The 14,146-nt window shown below is 43.5% G+C and overlaps 1 protein-coding gene across 2 annotated transcripts in view; it reads left to right on the top strand.

Annotated features, from left to right (window-relative positions):
- Nucleotides 1-14,146, top strand: part of Ano6 (anoctamin 6) — a 184,952-nt gene that overhangs the window by 95,321 nt on the left and 75,485 nt on the right. For both annotated transcript variants that reach the window (XM_028789340.1, XM_028789341.1), the window contains one exon: nucleotides 4,479-4,607. In XM_028789340.1, the coding sequence (XP_028645173.1) occupies nucleotides 4,479-4,607 (129 nt within the window). The remainder of the gene's footprint in view (nucleotides 1-4,478; nucleotides 4,608-14,146) is intronic.

Raw genomic sequence — 14,146 nt, 5'->3', positions numbered from 1 at the left:
TCGGAGCAGGCAGGCATGATGCTGGAACAGAGGAAAAGAAAGATAACCAGGAATGGCTAGGGCCATGTAGAGTTTGTCTCCTGGATGGACTTGTGGTGTAGGGGTGAGGAGAGGACTGCATGCGTGGAGGTGCTGTGTGTCACTCAGGGCAGGCAGAGTGGAACACTCCCTCACTAATAAACACTCCCAGGGTCCTTGACATCAGTGTTTCTGTGACATCAGACCTTGCCTCCTAATCTTCCCAAACAGTTCCACCAAGGCCACACCTCCTAATCTTCCCAAACAGTTCCACCAACTATAGAACAAACATTCACATAGATCACCCTATAGGCGCCATTCTTATTCAAACCACCACAGTCCCCCGCCCATGTCAGTGAGTGTTGCCCATGTGTGTGTGGATGTGGGGCCATGCACTTTACCTACCAGTTGGAACCAGTGGGGTAAAGAATAATTCTTCCTCCCACAGCAGCTATCAACTGCCAATCTCTTCTTCTTAAAGGATAGTGCTTGGAGAGCACTTCCCCACCCCACCCCCCCACCCCGTCTATGTTAGAATTTTGGCCTGCTTTTAAAGCAGGTAGTCACTGTTGCTATGAGTTCATGAATCTGATACCCATGTCCAAACATAAATATTTAGAAGGTGGTTCCCTAAAAGACTTGAACATTGAGCACATTGGTTCTCAACCTTCCTCACACTGCAACTCTTTAATACAGCTCCTCATGTTGTGGTGATCCTTCAACCAACATCCTCCACAGGGAGCCCACAACCCAACAGATGATAGTGTTTTGTGTCTTACTTTGGTGCAGTGACAAATGAGTATATGTTGTGTTTTGAACCCTCATTAATGGGGAATCATCAGGCAAGGTTGGCACTGGATATTGAACAGTGGTCTCATGGGAGTCCGTTGTCCTCAGGACCAGGTTGGGTGGGGCTATAAACAGATGGAGTGTATTATAGACATGATAATACTGTAACTAGAAGTTTGCAGACATTCTTTTAGGAAGAAGGATGAACTGTAAAGACCAGAAAGGATGCTTATTACCTTGACATTGAAAACATATGTCCAAGACTTTCAGGGTAAAAGTTAGGACATATCTTTGATGACCATAAGAATTAAATTTCTCAGTGAGAAAGCTGATAACTATATGTAAGTTCTTGTCTCTAAAATGAGTTTACCTGATAAATTATAAACTTTTTCTGTAAGCATTTCTAAACTTAAGCTGCTAAAGAGGAATCGTTGAGCTTCATGAGTTTGACTGTTAGTTTCTGTGTCATTTGACTCAGGCAAAAAGAGCAAACAATTCAGTAGACACCAAGAGGGTAGCCAGGGATACATGATCTGTTTCTGAATTTTCAGTCACTTAAAAGATGATCGACGTTTGTTTGTAGAAACTATTAAAAATTTTTCCTCCTCTAGATAAGATAAAACTTCAGAAAAGGAATGTTTTAGGTTACCTGTGATTTTAGTGGGCTACTATCTGAGTTAGGCCTGTAAGTGAAATTTATACTGAAAAATCCAAAAATTTTTTTCCCAGAAACAAAATGTTTCTGTTCTTCTTCTTCTTCTTCTTTACTTTTTTTCCCCTTTCTTTTAAATTTAAACGTGTTCCTTCCTCACAGTTCCCTGGTAGTATGTCTTCTGCCAAGAGTTGAGAGCTTTGGATTTTACAGCAGTAGGAGGTTAGCTGGCACCCTTTTCCTGGCAGCCCATCCTAAGTTCCGTATCAGACCATTACCATTACAACACAGGTAGTTGTTGCCAACTGACGAGGTCTTCATACAAGCAAAGAGCCGTGGTCTTGTATCCCATGCAAGAGATTTTTGTGCCCACTGGCTGATTTAGGAGGTAGCTGCCACTCTGTGCCACTGTGCAGGGCAATGCCTGGCTAGCCTGGGCCACTGTGCAGGGGTGATGCATAGCCAGTGTGTGTCACTTTGCAGGGGTGATGTCTGACTAGCATATGTCACTGTGCAGGGGTGATGTCTGCCCAGTGTGTGTCACTGCAGGGGTAGAGCATGGCCAGTGTGTTGTCACTTCAGGGGTGAAGCATGGTCATTGTGGGCCATCATGCAGGGGTGGTATCTGGCCAGTGTGTGTTGCTGTGCAGGGGTGAAGCATGACCAGCATGTGTCACTACAAGGGTGATGTCTGGCCAGCATGTGTCACTATGCAGGAGTGAAGCGTGGTCAGCGTGTGTCTCTGTGCAGGGGTGATATCTGGCCAGCATGTGTCACTGTGCAGGGATGAACCATGGTCCATGTGTGTCTCTGTGCTGGAGTGAAGCATGGCCAGCATGTGCCACCATGCGGGGGTGATGTCTGGCCAACATGTGTCATTGTGCAGGGATGAGGTCTGGCCAGTGTGTACCACCGTGCAGGGGTGATGTATGGTCAGTTTATGTGGCTTACACTGTGGTACTGCACACTCCAGGCCTGGTTCTTTAGCACCTCCTCGGAGAGCTGCTGGCTCCACCGAAGTCTCTGGAGAACAGGTTGTCTTTGTGCTCTTCGCAGATGTCTACAATGATAACCAGGCTTTCCTGTCACCTGCCACCAGCTTCCCACTGCCATTCTGAGAAATTATTCCCTGTTTTCCCTTTCACGGGCCCTCTCCCTCCAGAAGCTTCCCTGGGCATCACCTGCAATAAAACCCCCATCAAAGAGAAGATTTGAAGGCACCAAAAAAGCCTTTGGTTGAAATGAAAAGTGCAGAGCTTAGCAATTTCATATAACTTTATTCTTCAGACTTGTTAGTTTAAATAACTGAAATGGGAAACGAAAAATTTAAAAAGGCAGTTACATGAGCCTGAGTCAGGGATGTGTCTTGCTTCTCTCGACATTCTGTGCCCTGGACAAGAACAGTCCTTAAGCAGAGCCATACCGTTCATGGCAGTCCTTAGTGCAGGGGTTCTCAACCTGTGGGTCGTGACCCCTTTGGGAGTAGAATGACCTTTTCATGGGGGAATCACTTAAGACCACCAGAAAACGTGATATTTACGTTTCATAACAGTAGCAAAAAGACATTTACAAAGTAGCAATGAAGTGATTTTATACTTTGGAAGCCATCACAACATGAGCAACCTTACTAAGGTGTCACAGGTTTAGGAAGGCTGAGGACCACTGGCCTGTAGGGATGTGGGGATGGAGGCAGGTACCCCTGGTGATGCTGCCTCCGCAGGTTGGGTAGCCTGCCAAGCAGAAAGCTCATCCGTGGTGGTGAGAAGCCTCCAAGTGCCCCAGTTGGGAGAGAGGAAAGGAAAGACACGTAAGCGCGTTTTATGAGTTGCAAAGATTACATCTTCTCAGAAGTGCGGAGAAAAGGAGGTGCTGGGACGGTGGTAAAACCCAACAGTTTCTGCGCTAATTGATGCTGAACGCAGATGAGAATTAATCACGTTTAATGAACGTAGCGTGAGGGTCGTTCTGTCAAATGATTGCAAGGCACGATTCCCCGTTTGTTTTTAATGGGGGAAATCTAAAAACCATCACTTACCAGTTAAAAAGCAGCCTGGTTCTTAAACAATGAAGTTGACATAGCATTTTTTTTATAGGCTGTGAGGATAACGACTCTCCTTATAGCGGATTAAACCAGCTCTGTCTATGTGTGTGGGAACTGAGGGACAGCAGTTGTTTTAATTATATACAATATATATTATATTATTTAATTATATTAAGCCCATCTTTTGCTCTAACATCTTATTTTGTTACCATATTCATTCTCCCACATACCCTTCTTTTTGAGATGGAGCATCACATTGTAGCCCAGGCTGGCCTGTGGGTCCTCTTGCTTCAGCCCAGGTAGTGTTGGAATCACGGTAGCTTGTACCATCGTATGCAGCTCAGAGTACCATCTCTTAAGCTCTTAATTAAAGACTCAGTTTATTACCATAGACATTTACAGTGACTAGAATTTGTTTTTCATGCGTCAGGGGACACTGCTTGTGGATTTGTAGGCAAACGCCAGTGACTGATGTTGCTTTGTGTACCTGGTAGCTACTTTTCTCATCTGTTTAAAGCAATACCGTAAGTGCAGTAATGATGTCCAGAGAGATGTCATGAAAACCAATTAGAAGCTAGAAGATAAGGCAGACAGGTGACGAGGCTCCCACCGGTAGTGTTAAGTCTCATAGTTTTCTTCTTGCTAATTCAGTTCATCGGCCTGGAAGTTCTCATTCCTGAGTTCCATTCACGTCCTGACTCCCCTCTGCTGTCCAGACAGGTAGAACCTGGGACAGTTGTGTCCTGCACATAATACTGCCTGTTCCCAAGCACTCTAGGCTACTTCCATACTCCTCAAATCACAGACTTCCTCCAACCAAGAACAGACACGCTGTAGAGAGTAGGGAACTCCGCATGGATGTATTTCTCTGCCTCAGGGAGCTCATCAGTGAGCCAGTGAGAGCCAAGAGGTACACACCTGCCAGTCATTACCTTTCCACATCTCACCTTGTTGCTGTTTTCCCTACTCCACACACAGGAAGAATTTAACGGAAAGCCTGACTCCCTATTTTTCACGGACGGCCAGAGACGAATCGACTTCGTCCTCGTGTACGAAGATGAGAGCAAAAAGGAGAACAATAAGAAAGGGACAAATGAGAAACAGAAGGTAGGACTCGCATTCTATTTAATTTCTCTTTTATTCCCTTTAATATTGTGAAGCGAGCAGCGTGTTGGTTTCAAGTAAGCAGGCAGGTGATGACGTGGAGTACTGCGAGCAAAACATCCCTCCCCTGTTCTCTCGGCCAGAGATCCTTCAAGGCATGGTAGCAGGAGATTTTGTTGATTTGAAACAGAAGCTCGCTCGGGCTCTTCCCCAGTTGGTTTCATAAGGAAGGGAGAATTTACTTTTAAGGCGTTGCACTTTGCTGCGTTGTGCAGAGCAGATTTTCATGAAGGCACAGGGTTGGGCGGGACACGGAGGTGGGCGGGGCACGGGTGGGCGGGACACGGAGGTGGGCGGGGCACCGGGGTGGGCGGGGCACCGGGGTGGGCGGGGCACCGGGGTGGGCGGGGCGGGTGACTTGCACCTGGCCTGGAGAGACTGGCAGATGATTAAGGACAAGACCTCTGCTGCCAGAGGTGTGGGTCCCTTCATGGCTTTTCTTTTCTCTCATTTCACTCTTTGCCACACACGAGCTGGGCTCAGTCATCACACCGTTTGTGAATGAGAGTTGATGGTAGAGAAGCCAGATAATCACCCAGGGCTTTGGGTGCTCCCTCTAGTCAGGGTGGAGACAGGCTCAGCTTATATCCAGACCCTGAGCTTCCAACTCTTCTGCCTCCTCTCACCTTTTCCTTTCGCATTCACTGGACTCTCGCCTCTTGCAGAAACAAAACCATTCTTTTTATTTATTTATTCATTTACATTCCAGCTGTTACCCTCCCCTCCCAGTCTCTCCTCCCACAGTTCCTCATCCCATTCCTCCTCCCCCTTGCCTCCCAGAGGGTGCTCCACCCATCCCAGGCCTCCCCACTCTCTGGGCCCTCAAGTCTCTCGAGGGTTAGGTGCATTTTCTCCCACTGAAACCAGATCAGGCAGTCCTCTGCTGTATATGTGCCTGGGACCTCGGACCAGCCTGTGTATGCTGCCTGGTTGGTGGCTCAGTCTCTGGGAGCTCCCTGGGGGCTGGGTTAGTTGAGACTGATGGTCTTCCTATGGGGTCTCCCTCCCCTTCAGCTTCTTCATTCCTTCCCCCAATTCAACCATGGGAGTCCCCAACTTCAGTCCAATGGTTGGGTATCTGCTTCCGTCTCAGTCAGTTGCTGTTAGGGCCTCTCAGAGGACAGCCTTGCCAGGCTCCTGTGTGTAAGCACACTATAGCACCAGTAATAGTGGCAGGCCTTGGAGCCCCCTATGAGATGGATCCCAAGTTGGGCCTTTCTTTCAGTCTCTTCTCCATTTTTTGTCCCTGTAGTTCTTTTAGACAGGAACAATTCTGGGTCTGAAATTCTGACTGTGGGTTGGTAACCCCGTTCACTCCACATGAGGCCCTGTCTCTTCTCGCTTTGAGAAATTAAAAGACAAGCCAGGGTTAGCACAGCCACCCGCAACTTCTTTACTGAAACGCAAACTGCACTGAACTCACAGAGGGCAAAAGGATATACACATGGATGTTTACATCCATGTTGGAACTCACTGCACCATTATAGTCCCCGCCACACATGTGACATAGCATACACACAGCTTTCAGTGTCCTTGTCTATATAGTATTCACAGACTATACCAGTCTTTAATCCTTTCATTTTTGCTCATTCATTGAAAGCAAGTGACGAAAACGTTTTTGTTTTGATTTTTTGTTTTTGTTAGTTTGTTTGTTTTGTTTAAATTTGGAGAAGGTTAACTTTAGAGTTTGAAATGTGTCTGGTACAACAGAATAAGCCCAGGGTTTTAAAAAAGTGACATCCAGATTCTAATTCAGCCACTGTCCTAGCTGGAGTAGTTTGAGTTATATGAACTGTTCCCCAGATCATCAGCTTCAACCAAAAAAAAAAAAAAAAAAAAGGAAAGAAGGGGATGCATTTATCTATTACCCCAAAGTAGAAAGTGGCGTTCTCCTTCTGCATAGGGCTTAGAGTTGGGGCTGTGTGGCATGCAGTCATTTGGGGACCGAGGCTGAAACAGAGGCTTTGGTGTATTCATTAGGCAGTCCCAGAATCAACCAGGACATCCACACAAAGAGCAGAGAGGATGACTGACTGGGTGAAGGAGGAGCTCCTGGGCATCGCTGCTGGGAGCTGGCAGTGACTGCAGCCGTGGTGCTCAGTGGTGTCAAGCAGCAGGGCCCAGCAACTGGTGGTTCTGGCAGGAGTGGAGCTGTGCCTCAGGCAAATCTCCCTGTCAATTTTGTAACCTCCCATACACACGCACTTAGATGTCTCTGAGTTTAGAGTGCATCTTACAAATAGGTTATCATAATTTTATAGTTGGCTGAAAATATTTTTTCCTACTGGTATATAAAAAAATATTGGTTCATCATATAATCAGCGGCATTGTAGATTCTGCAAAACGGGGGCTTCAACACCTACCATGTGGCTAAAATTAAAACTAAATAGATATCATATGTAGATATCATGTAGGTTTCTGATTACGACACAAGTGGTAGATGTTAATGTCGTGCTTTCTCTTTTGTATTTGGTGTGATCGCAAAGCGATGGTCTGCTATAAAAGACATAACTCTCCTGCTACCCAGCTTTATCACTAAAGTAGCTAGTGGGCTCGATCATTCCCCCTGGATGCTGCAATAGCTGGCCCATCCATGTTTACTGTTACCAGTCATGGACCACCCATATGCTGATAGCTGGGCAGCGTTTGTGTAAAGCAAGTTAAACAGATCAGATCCCAGGAAGTAGAAAGAAGATGGTCTGGCTTTAGAAAAGAGCTTGCTGTGCTGAAGGGCACCTGAAGCTACACACATTATTAATAAGTTTTTCATTTGCTCTAGATAGGAACGTAGGTCTCAGGGTGACTCTCATCGAGTCAGGAGGGAAAAAAAAAGTCATCATTAATTTTGGCAATCCTCCAACACAGTGAGTGATACCTTCATGTTGATGTTCATGAGCTGGGCTTTGAAGTGTTTTCAGTTTGTATTTGCATATATTTCTTAATTTTATACTCTGTCAAATTTCAAAGCCCGGCTTGGAACCACATTTTTATTAATTGGACAGACATTTCTGAGCCTTGTTGTGTTCCGTGTTGGGGCTTAGTGAAGATTTAGAACAACGCCATGAAAAGGCAACTTCAAAGTCCTGTTTTCCTTAAAAGGAAAAGGTTTTGTGTATGTCGTATTGATTTCCTAAAACAACACCGTGATTGACTTTGCCGGAATTGATGAAAGGAGTTCTGTAAGCAAGTTTTAGGGCTGTGGAAAGATGGAACTCATAGGGATACAGGCACCCTGAATACACACAGAGACTTAAAACCCTTGTATCCTCAGGAACAAGAGAAAGTTCTGGTCCAGCCAAGCCTTTAAATATACTATGTAACTCTACTCATTTATATTGGTAAAATCATGTCCTAAGTTTGACATAAGATGTTTACTATTGCATGTTATATGGGGGGATTGTAAATTGGCTCAGCATGCCTTCTTTGGCTTATGCTATGCTTTGCATAGAATCAGTTTGGATGGTTTTTATTGTGAGTCACAAGAAAACAAGGTTTCAAATGTCTTAATTGCCAGAAGAAGAAAATGATTATGTAACTAATCAAGAGGGTAGAGCCATTTCTGAGGCAGGTGATCTTTCAGCTTAATGAGGCCATTCCATCCTGCTGCCCTGACCCTCAAACAAACATCTCCTGGGTATGGGGTGAAGGCTGGGACTCCAGGCAGCCAACGTGAAAGGAAGATGTCTCCTTTGAGAGATAAAGAAGCTCCTGTGGAAGGACCCTTTGCAGACGTTCCACTGTACCTCCCTGTCTAGCATGGATCAGAGTCTCTTCCCAATCTCTATCCTGCAGATGAAGGGAGCAAGCACACCCCCTCCCACACGCCAATATTTCCCATCTTAGTTTAGTTGAATCTGCAAATGCAGACCCTACAGATAGCAAGAATGGGCTATCTGTGGAAGTTTGTGGCCACTAAGACAACAGATAGCAAAGAGGATGACACAAAACTGTTTCTTAATGGCTTTAAAATACTACATAGTTTCTTATTTATTAGCTCCCTACTTATGTATAACACTGCATTAAATAATTTATATTGTTGGAAGAGTTGACACTTCTGTGGAGTATTAAAAGTTAAACTTGTAGATGAAGAGATTAGAATGGGCTTCCCAGATCTTTGTGTGAGTAGAAAGTTTGGGAGGATGTTTGCCGGTGGGTAGAACATTTTTTGTTGGGGAGAATAATTTCAAGAGATGTTTTGTATATTGATAGAGACTATAGTTAAGGTACTATGTTGTTGCAAATGGCTAAGAGAATAGTTTTCAGTTCCCAGGATAAGTAAGAGATAATCAATTGCCAAGTAGTTGAAAGCTACCCTTCCACATGTATAAATATGGGAAACGCATTTAGTGTAGATGATAAATGTATGTACAATTTTGTCGACTAAATTAAGCAAGTAGAAAAGTTAGAGAGCAAAGGGTAAACTTATTTCAGGGCATTTGTATGAAAGGCCAGAAAATTAAAATGAATTGTGTTGTGAACCTTAAGGTTTTGTTCAGGAGTTGAGCTGCACGTTCACCTCTGAGCTTCCTGGTCGACCCAGAACTGGGAGTGTTACCAATAATGTGAGCTAATGTTCTTTCTCAACACAACTACAGACAAAATCGATTGTTCAGATGGAAGAGTCATGTTCTAGTCTTCGGAACAGACACCATCTCCTCCAGTCTCAGCATCATCAAGGGAGGGTGTCGATGGGCAAAGAATCACAACTGCTGAGGTCATTCCCTGAGATGAGCATTTTCCCCATAGAGGAGTCTGATTCCCCAGGGATCAGAAGCCAGAGGCTCACACTATGATATGTTACTTGACAATGCTCGATTCTCATGACCACTGTTTCATGACATCACCTTCCCGGGTGGTAGGCACCCAGGCTCCTGTTATAGAGAGAAACCGGGTCTTCCTTCCTTCCTTCCTTCCTTCCTTCCTTCCTTCCTTCCTTCCTTCCTTCCTTCCTTCTTTCTTTCTTTCTTTCTTCCTTTCTCTCTTTCTTTCTTTCTTTTTTTATTTTAATGTTTTGGAACTAATGCCAGGAGCTTTCTTTTAAGATTTTTTATTTTTCTCCCTTTGCTTTTCACCCTATTTACAGGACTAAAATCAAAGCTTAAAAGTAATAAATTGAATTAGAATTAGGAGTTAGCCGGCAGCTAGGAAGTGTGTTTGGTTTAACCCTTGAGTGTGTGGTGTAAGAGCAGTGGACTGGGTCTTGCTGCTTGTTTCCAAAATAAATAATGTCATTGGCCCTAAACCTCAAAACCAGACAGAAACAATGATACACTGGAAACTGTTTCATGTCAGCTCATTGAAGACCCTGAGACTTTCACAAAGATGGGGAAAGCATACCCTTTTGCTAATTGTTCTTACTGTCTAGCCTTAGGTTTGAAGAAAGACCACTGTTGCCCTGGTCGTCACAGTCCCTTCTGTCTCATGTTTAAAAATAATATCTATTAAAGGGACCAAATGGATATTTAACTACTATCTGTTAAAGGGATCTATTAAAGGTTCCTCAACTAAACCACATTCCTACATAGAAAAGGCTTGAGGGGGTTAGGCAATCATGAACAAATCTGCTGGTGTGCACATGCATGTTGAAAGGTGCACTCTGGGAAGTATTTCTTTTTTTCCTTCTTCTTTTAATAAAAATGTATTTCTTTATCCTTTGACAGTTTGGTACAATATGGTATATGATGCTCATTTTCTACCTGATAACCTTCTCTTCCTATTCCTGGGGAACCCTTTGTTCTAAACCACACCCCCAACTCTGCTTGTTCTGTTTTCTGTGTGAGCATTTGGAGGTTGGTATTTACTGGAGCAGGGACAACTTACCAGGGACTGTACCCCTGAAGAAAAGGACTCCCCTAGCCACAGATAACTGCCAATGGTTCCTCAAAGAACAACAGGCCCCTTGAGTCCCTCCTCCTCCCGTGACAGACTGCTGACAGGCCTATCATGTGCAGCTCTTATGCAGACAGCCACAGCATCTGTGAGTTCATGGGTATAACAGCCATGTGCATTAGACTGCCCTCCCTCCATCCTCTGGACATCAATATTTGACTGTATCTAGGTTGTCCTGTGGGAAGATTGCTTTGACTCCTCCTCATCCCTCCTGAAATCAGCAGCTCTAGAGCAGTGGTTCTCAATCTTTATAACCCTGAAACCCGTTAACACAGTTCCTCATGTTGTGGTGACCCCCACCTCCAAAATTATTTTGTAGTTACTTCATAACTGTAATTTTGCTACAGTTAGGAGTTATAATGTAAACACTTGGTATGCAAGATATCTACCACTGCTGTGAAAGGGTCGTTCACTGCTCCCCACCCCCCGAGGGGTTGCACCCACAGGTTGTAACTACTGCTCTAGACCAAAGGCCCAGGGGTTGTATTCAAAGACTGTCTCTCCAAGTTGTTTTTAGAAGCTGTGAAGGGCGGAAACCACCTCACATCCTTTGCTTCCTTTATTTAGTGATGGGTTACAGGCAGTTTGCCTTCTGGGGTAGCTTGCTTTTAAAGTGACCCACAATGACTGTGTATTTCTTTTTAATTATACCAAAATGTTAATTTAAAAGTAAAGTTTGAAACTGAACTGCATCTAAATATTCACCTTCATTTATGCTTGTCATTGAAAAATGCTCATCTGCTTTTTGGCCCTACACGAACACACATTACCCGCTTGAGTAAATTCCTCATCACACCGGACCACCAACGCTAAATGTATCACCAGCACGTGAATATAAATTAAGTGGCAATTAATTAGTTTATGTATTCTACTTACCAAACCATTTGGAGCACATGCTATGTAGCTAATAAATTAACACATAAAGTAATTAATAATTTTCACATGAATTAAGAGCCTTTGACTCGTTTCTTGTGCATCTTTGCAGGCTCTGCAGAGATTAGCCAAAGGAAAATAAAATATGAAAGTAAAATAACAGAGCCATTGGTACTTTGCTTAATGGAATTATAAAGATATTAGAAGTTAATCTACATGTATCTCATAGAGTCTATTCCCAGTGTCCTTCACTCTCTGACATCTTAGTCTCTGAAGTCCCTGCTTTTTCCATTGACAAAGCAGGTACCGTGAAGGAAGGCAGGTCCCATGAAGGAGGTTTAGAGTCTCCTGTTTATAATCAGGATTTGTACAGTGTGATTCACAGGTAAGTCCTGAACAGCAGTCACTTCATTAAGCCAATGAGACATGGAGTCAGTAATTCACAGTGTTTAGGGACAGAAGGCTTCTTTAATTATGTCAGGCTGTCCTTAATCTCTGAGATCTTTATTTCTCTGACAGTTGTATTAGTCTCTCAAAGGCAGTATAAATAAATTAAATTTTTGGAGGGTGGTTGGGAGCTGCTCTCTTCTCCTTCATTTTTTACTGCGAGCCCACTCTTCCAGATGGTGATAGACCTGTGTGTGTTTCTTCCCGTGAGGGATACATTATGACAATGAGTGGCCACTTTGTCTTTACTGGAATTCCTTATGTGAAGAAGGTAGATCTCATTGCCTTGCTGATGGATTTTGCTTCCATACAGATAAAGGAATTTACAGCACAGAGACTGTAAGTCTGGTTTTCTTTTCCTGCCAAATACAAATCAGAGAGCATAGTGGGTTAGGTTTCATATGTAAGATTTCCCAGCAAGCCCCTAAGATAAATTTCAGTTAAAACTCTGTCTTCAGATAATCATTTATTCAACAAATATTTACTGAGCATTGGGTGTGCCAGTCAATATGCAATATTAATTGTCTTTGGTCTTAACATAGAAAACATTCTGCACCAGTTCTTCAGTTATCAAGAATGGTTACTGATGCAATGTGAGTTCTCCTGAGAAGTGCAGATGACAATTTCACACAGACTTCAGAAGTCTTTGAAGTGAGCGGCCCCTTGCCACTCCGTGCCTGTTTGACAAATAGAATACACAGGCATGCCTTTGCTTTCATTGTGTGACACAAGTAAAACGGGTTAGATCAATTTTTAAAATATGCCACTGGTTCTTTGAGAATTGACATAGGATCTGTCTTGTTAAAGTGACACCAGGTTTATTAACATGTTCAAGCAAATGTAAATGTCCTATCCTTGAGTCAACTGCTTAAGGATTTATTATACTTTTCAGGGAGGCATTACAAGGCAACTCCAAGCTCCACCAATTATGTGAAGACAAGGCGGGTAAATATCTTGTGAGTTCTTTGTAAAGAACCAAATAGGGACAAAAATAAGATAAATTAGCACAACCTTCCTGGAGGGCACTATGGTTGTATGTGTTAAAGGACTTCCAAACACACTTGATCGAACAGTTCTACTTCTCAGATTTCACCCCAAGGAAGTAACAAAAGGTGTATGAAGACTATTTCACAAGGATTTTTTATAACAAGGGAAAATTAAAAACAATCTAAATATCTAACACTTTGAAGTTAGCCAAATAAAATTAGTCCATCTCCCCTGAAAGAATATTATTAAGGTATTCAAATGAGACTGAAGGACTTTTTTTTATGTTTTCTGCATCTGTGATGGGCACACGTGTAACAGTGTCTAGTGGCCTTGGGGCACTCAGAGGGGAGGCAGAAGAGTTAAGCAGATACCTCATTTCCCTGAGATGATGGAAAGAATACACACTCATTAGACATCAAAGACGTAGTTTAAAGATCAAGATCGGATTGGCCACTAAAGCACAGAAGGCAGAGGACTAGAGAACTGAAGGTTAAGATCCATTCAAAGCATTCCTGTAGAATGGCGCATGTACCTCAGTGGAGGGACTGGGATCATTGGGTGTACAGTGTAGAGACAGAGTAGATGGTTATTGCCACTCTTTTCAGATTTTTGGCACTAGAGAGGAGAGGTGATTCTTGAAGTCTTGAAGAATATAAGGAACTGGGTACCAGGTGTCACGTGTTATACTGAATCCCTGTAGTCATTGTCTTAGGGTTTTACTGCTGTGAACAGACACCATGACCAAGACAAGTCTTATAATGACAACATTTAATTGGGGCTGGCTTACAGGTTCAGAGATTCAGTCCATTATCATCAAGGCAGAAACATGGCAGCATCCAGGCAGGCATGGTGCAGGAGGAGCTGAGAGTTCTACATCTTCATCTGAAGGCTGCTAGCAGAATATTTGCTCTAGCACAAGAATCTTAAAACCTACACCCACAGTGACACACCTACTTCAACAGGGCCACACCCTCTAATAGTGCCACTCCCTGGGCTAAGCATATACAAACCATCACAGTCATATTTAATCTTTAACTCTAGAGTGAAGCGATCACTGAGTCTAGAGATGAAAACAATACACAGTGATACTTCTCTCAAGTTATCACCCAACATCACAGAGGTGGTAAATGGAAGGGCTAAGATTTGAATCTTTGCTCCAAACCCAGGAATAAAGAGAAATCCAAATTATGAGAGTGGGGTAGAATAACATCTAAGAGGAGAGGGCCTGTGAAACTAGTGAGAAGGTGTAGCTTTCATTCAGAAAAATCTGTGGGAAAAATGGACCA

The sequence above is a fragment of the Grammomys surdaster genome, unplaced genomic scaffold, assembly GCF_004785775.1.
Source record: "Grammomys surdaster isolate TR1022 unplaced genomic scaffold, NIH_TR_1.0 125818, whole genome shotgun sequence".
Taxonomy (NCBI): Eukaryota; Metazoa; Chordata; class Mammalia; order Rodentia; family Muridae; genus Grammomys; species Grammomys surdaster.
The sequence above is the reverse complement of the archived record's forward strand: the minus strand, read 5'-3'. Positions and strand labels throughout refer to the sequence as shown.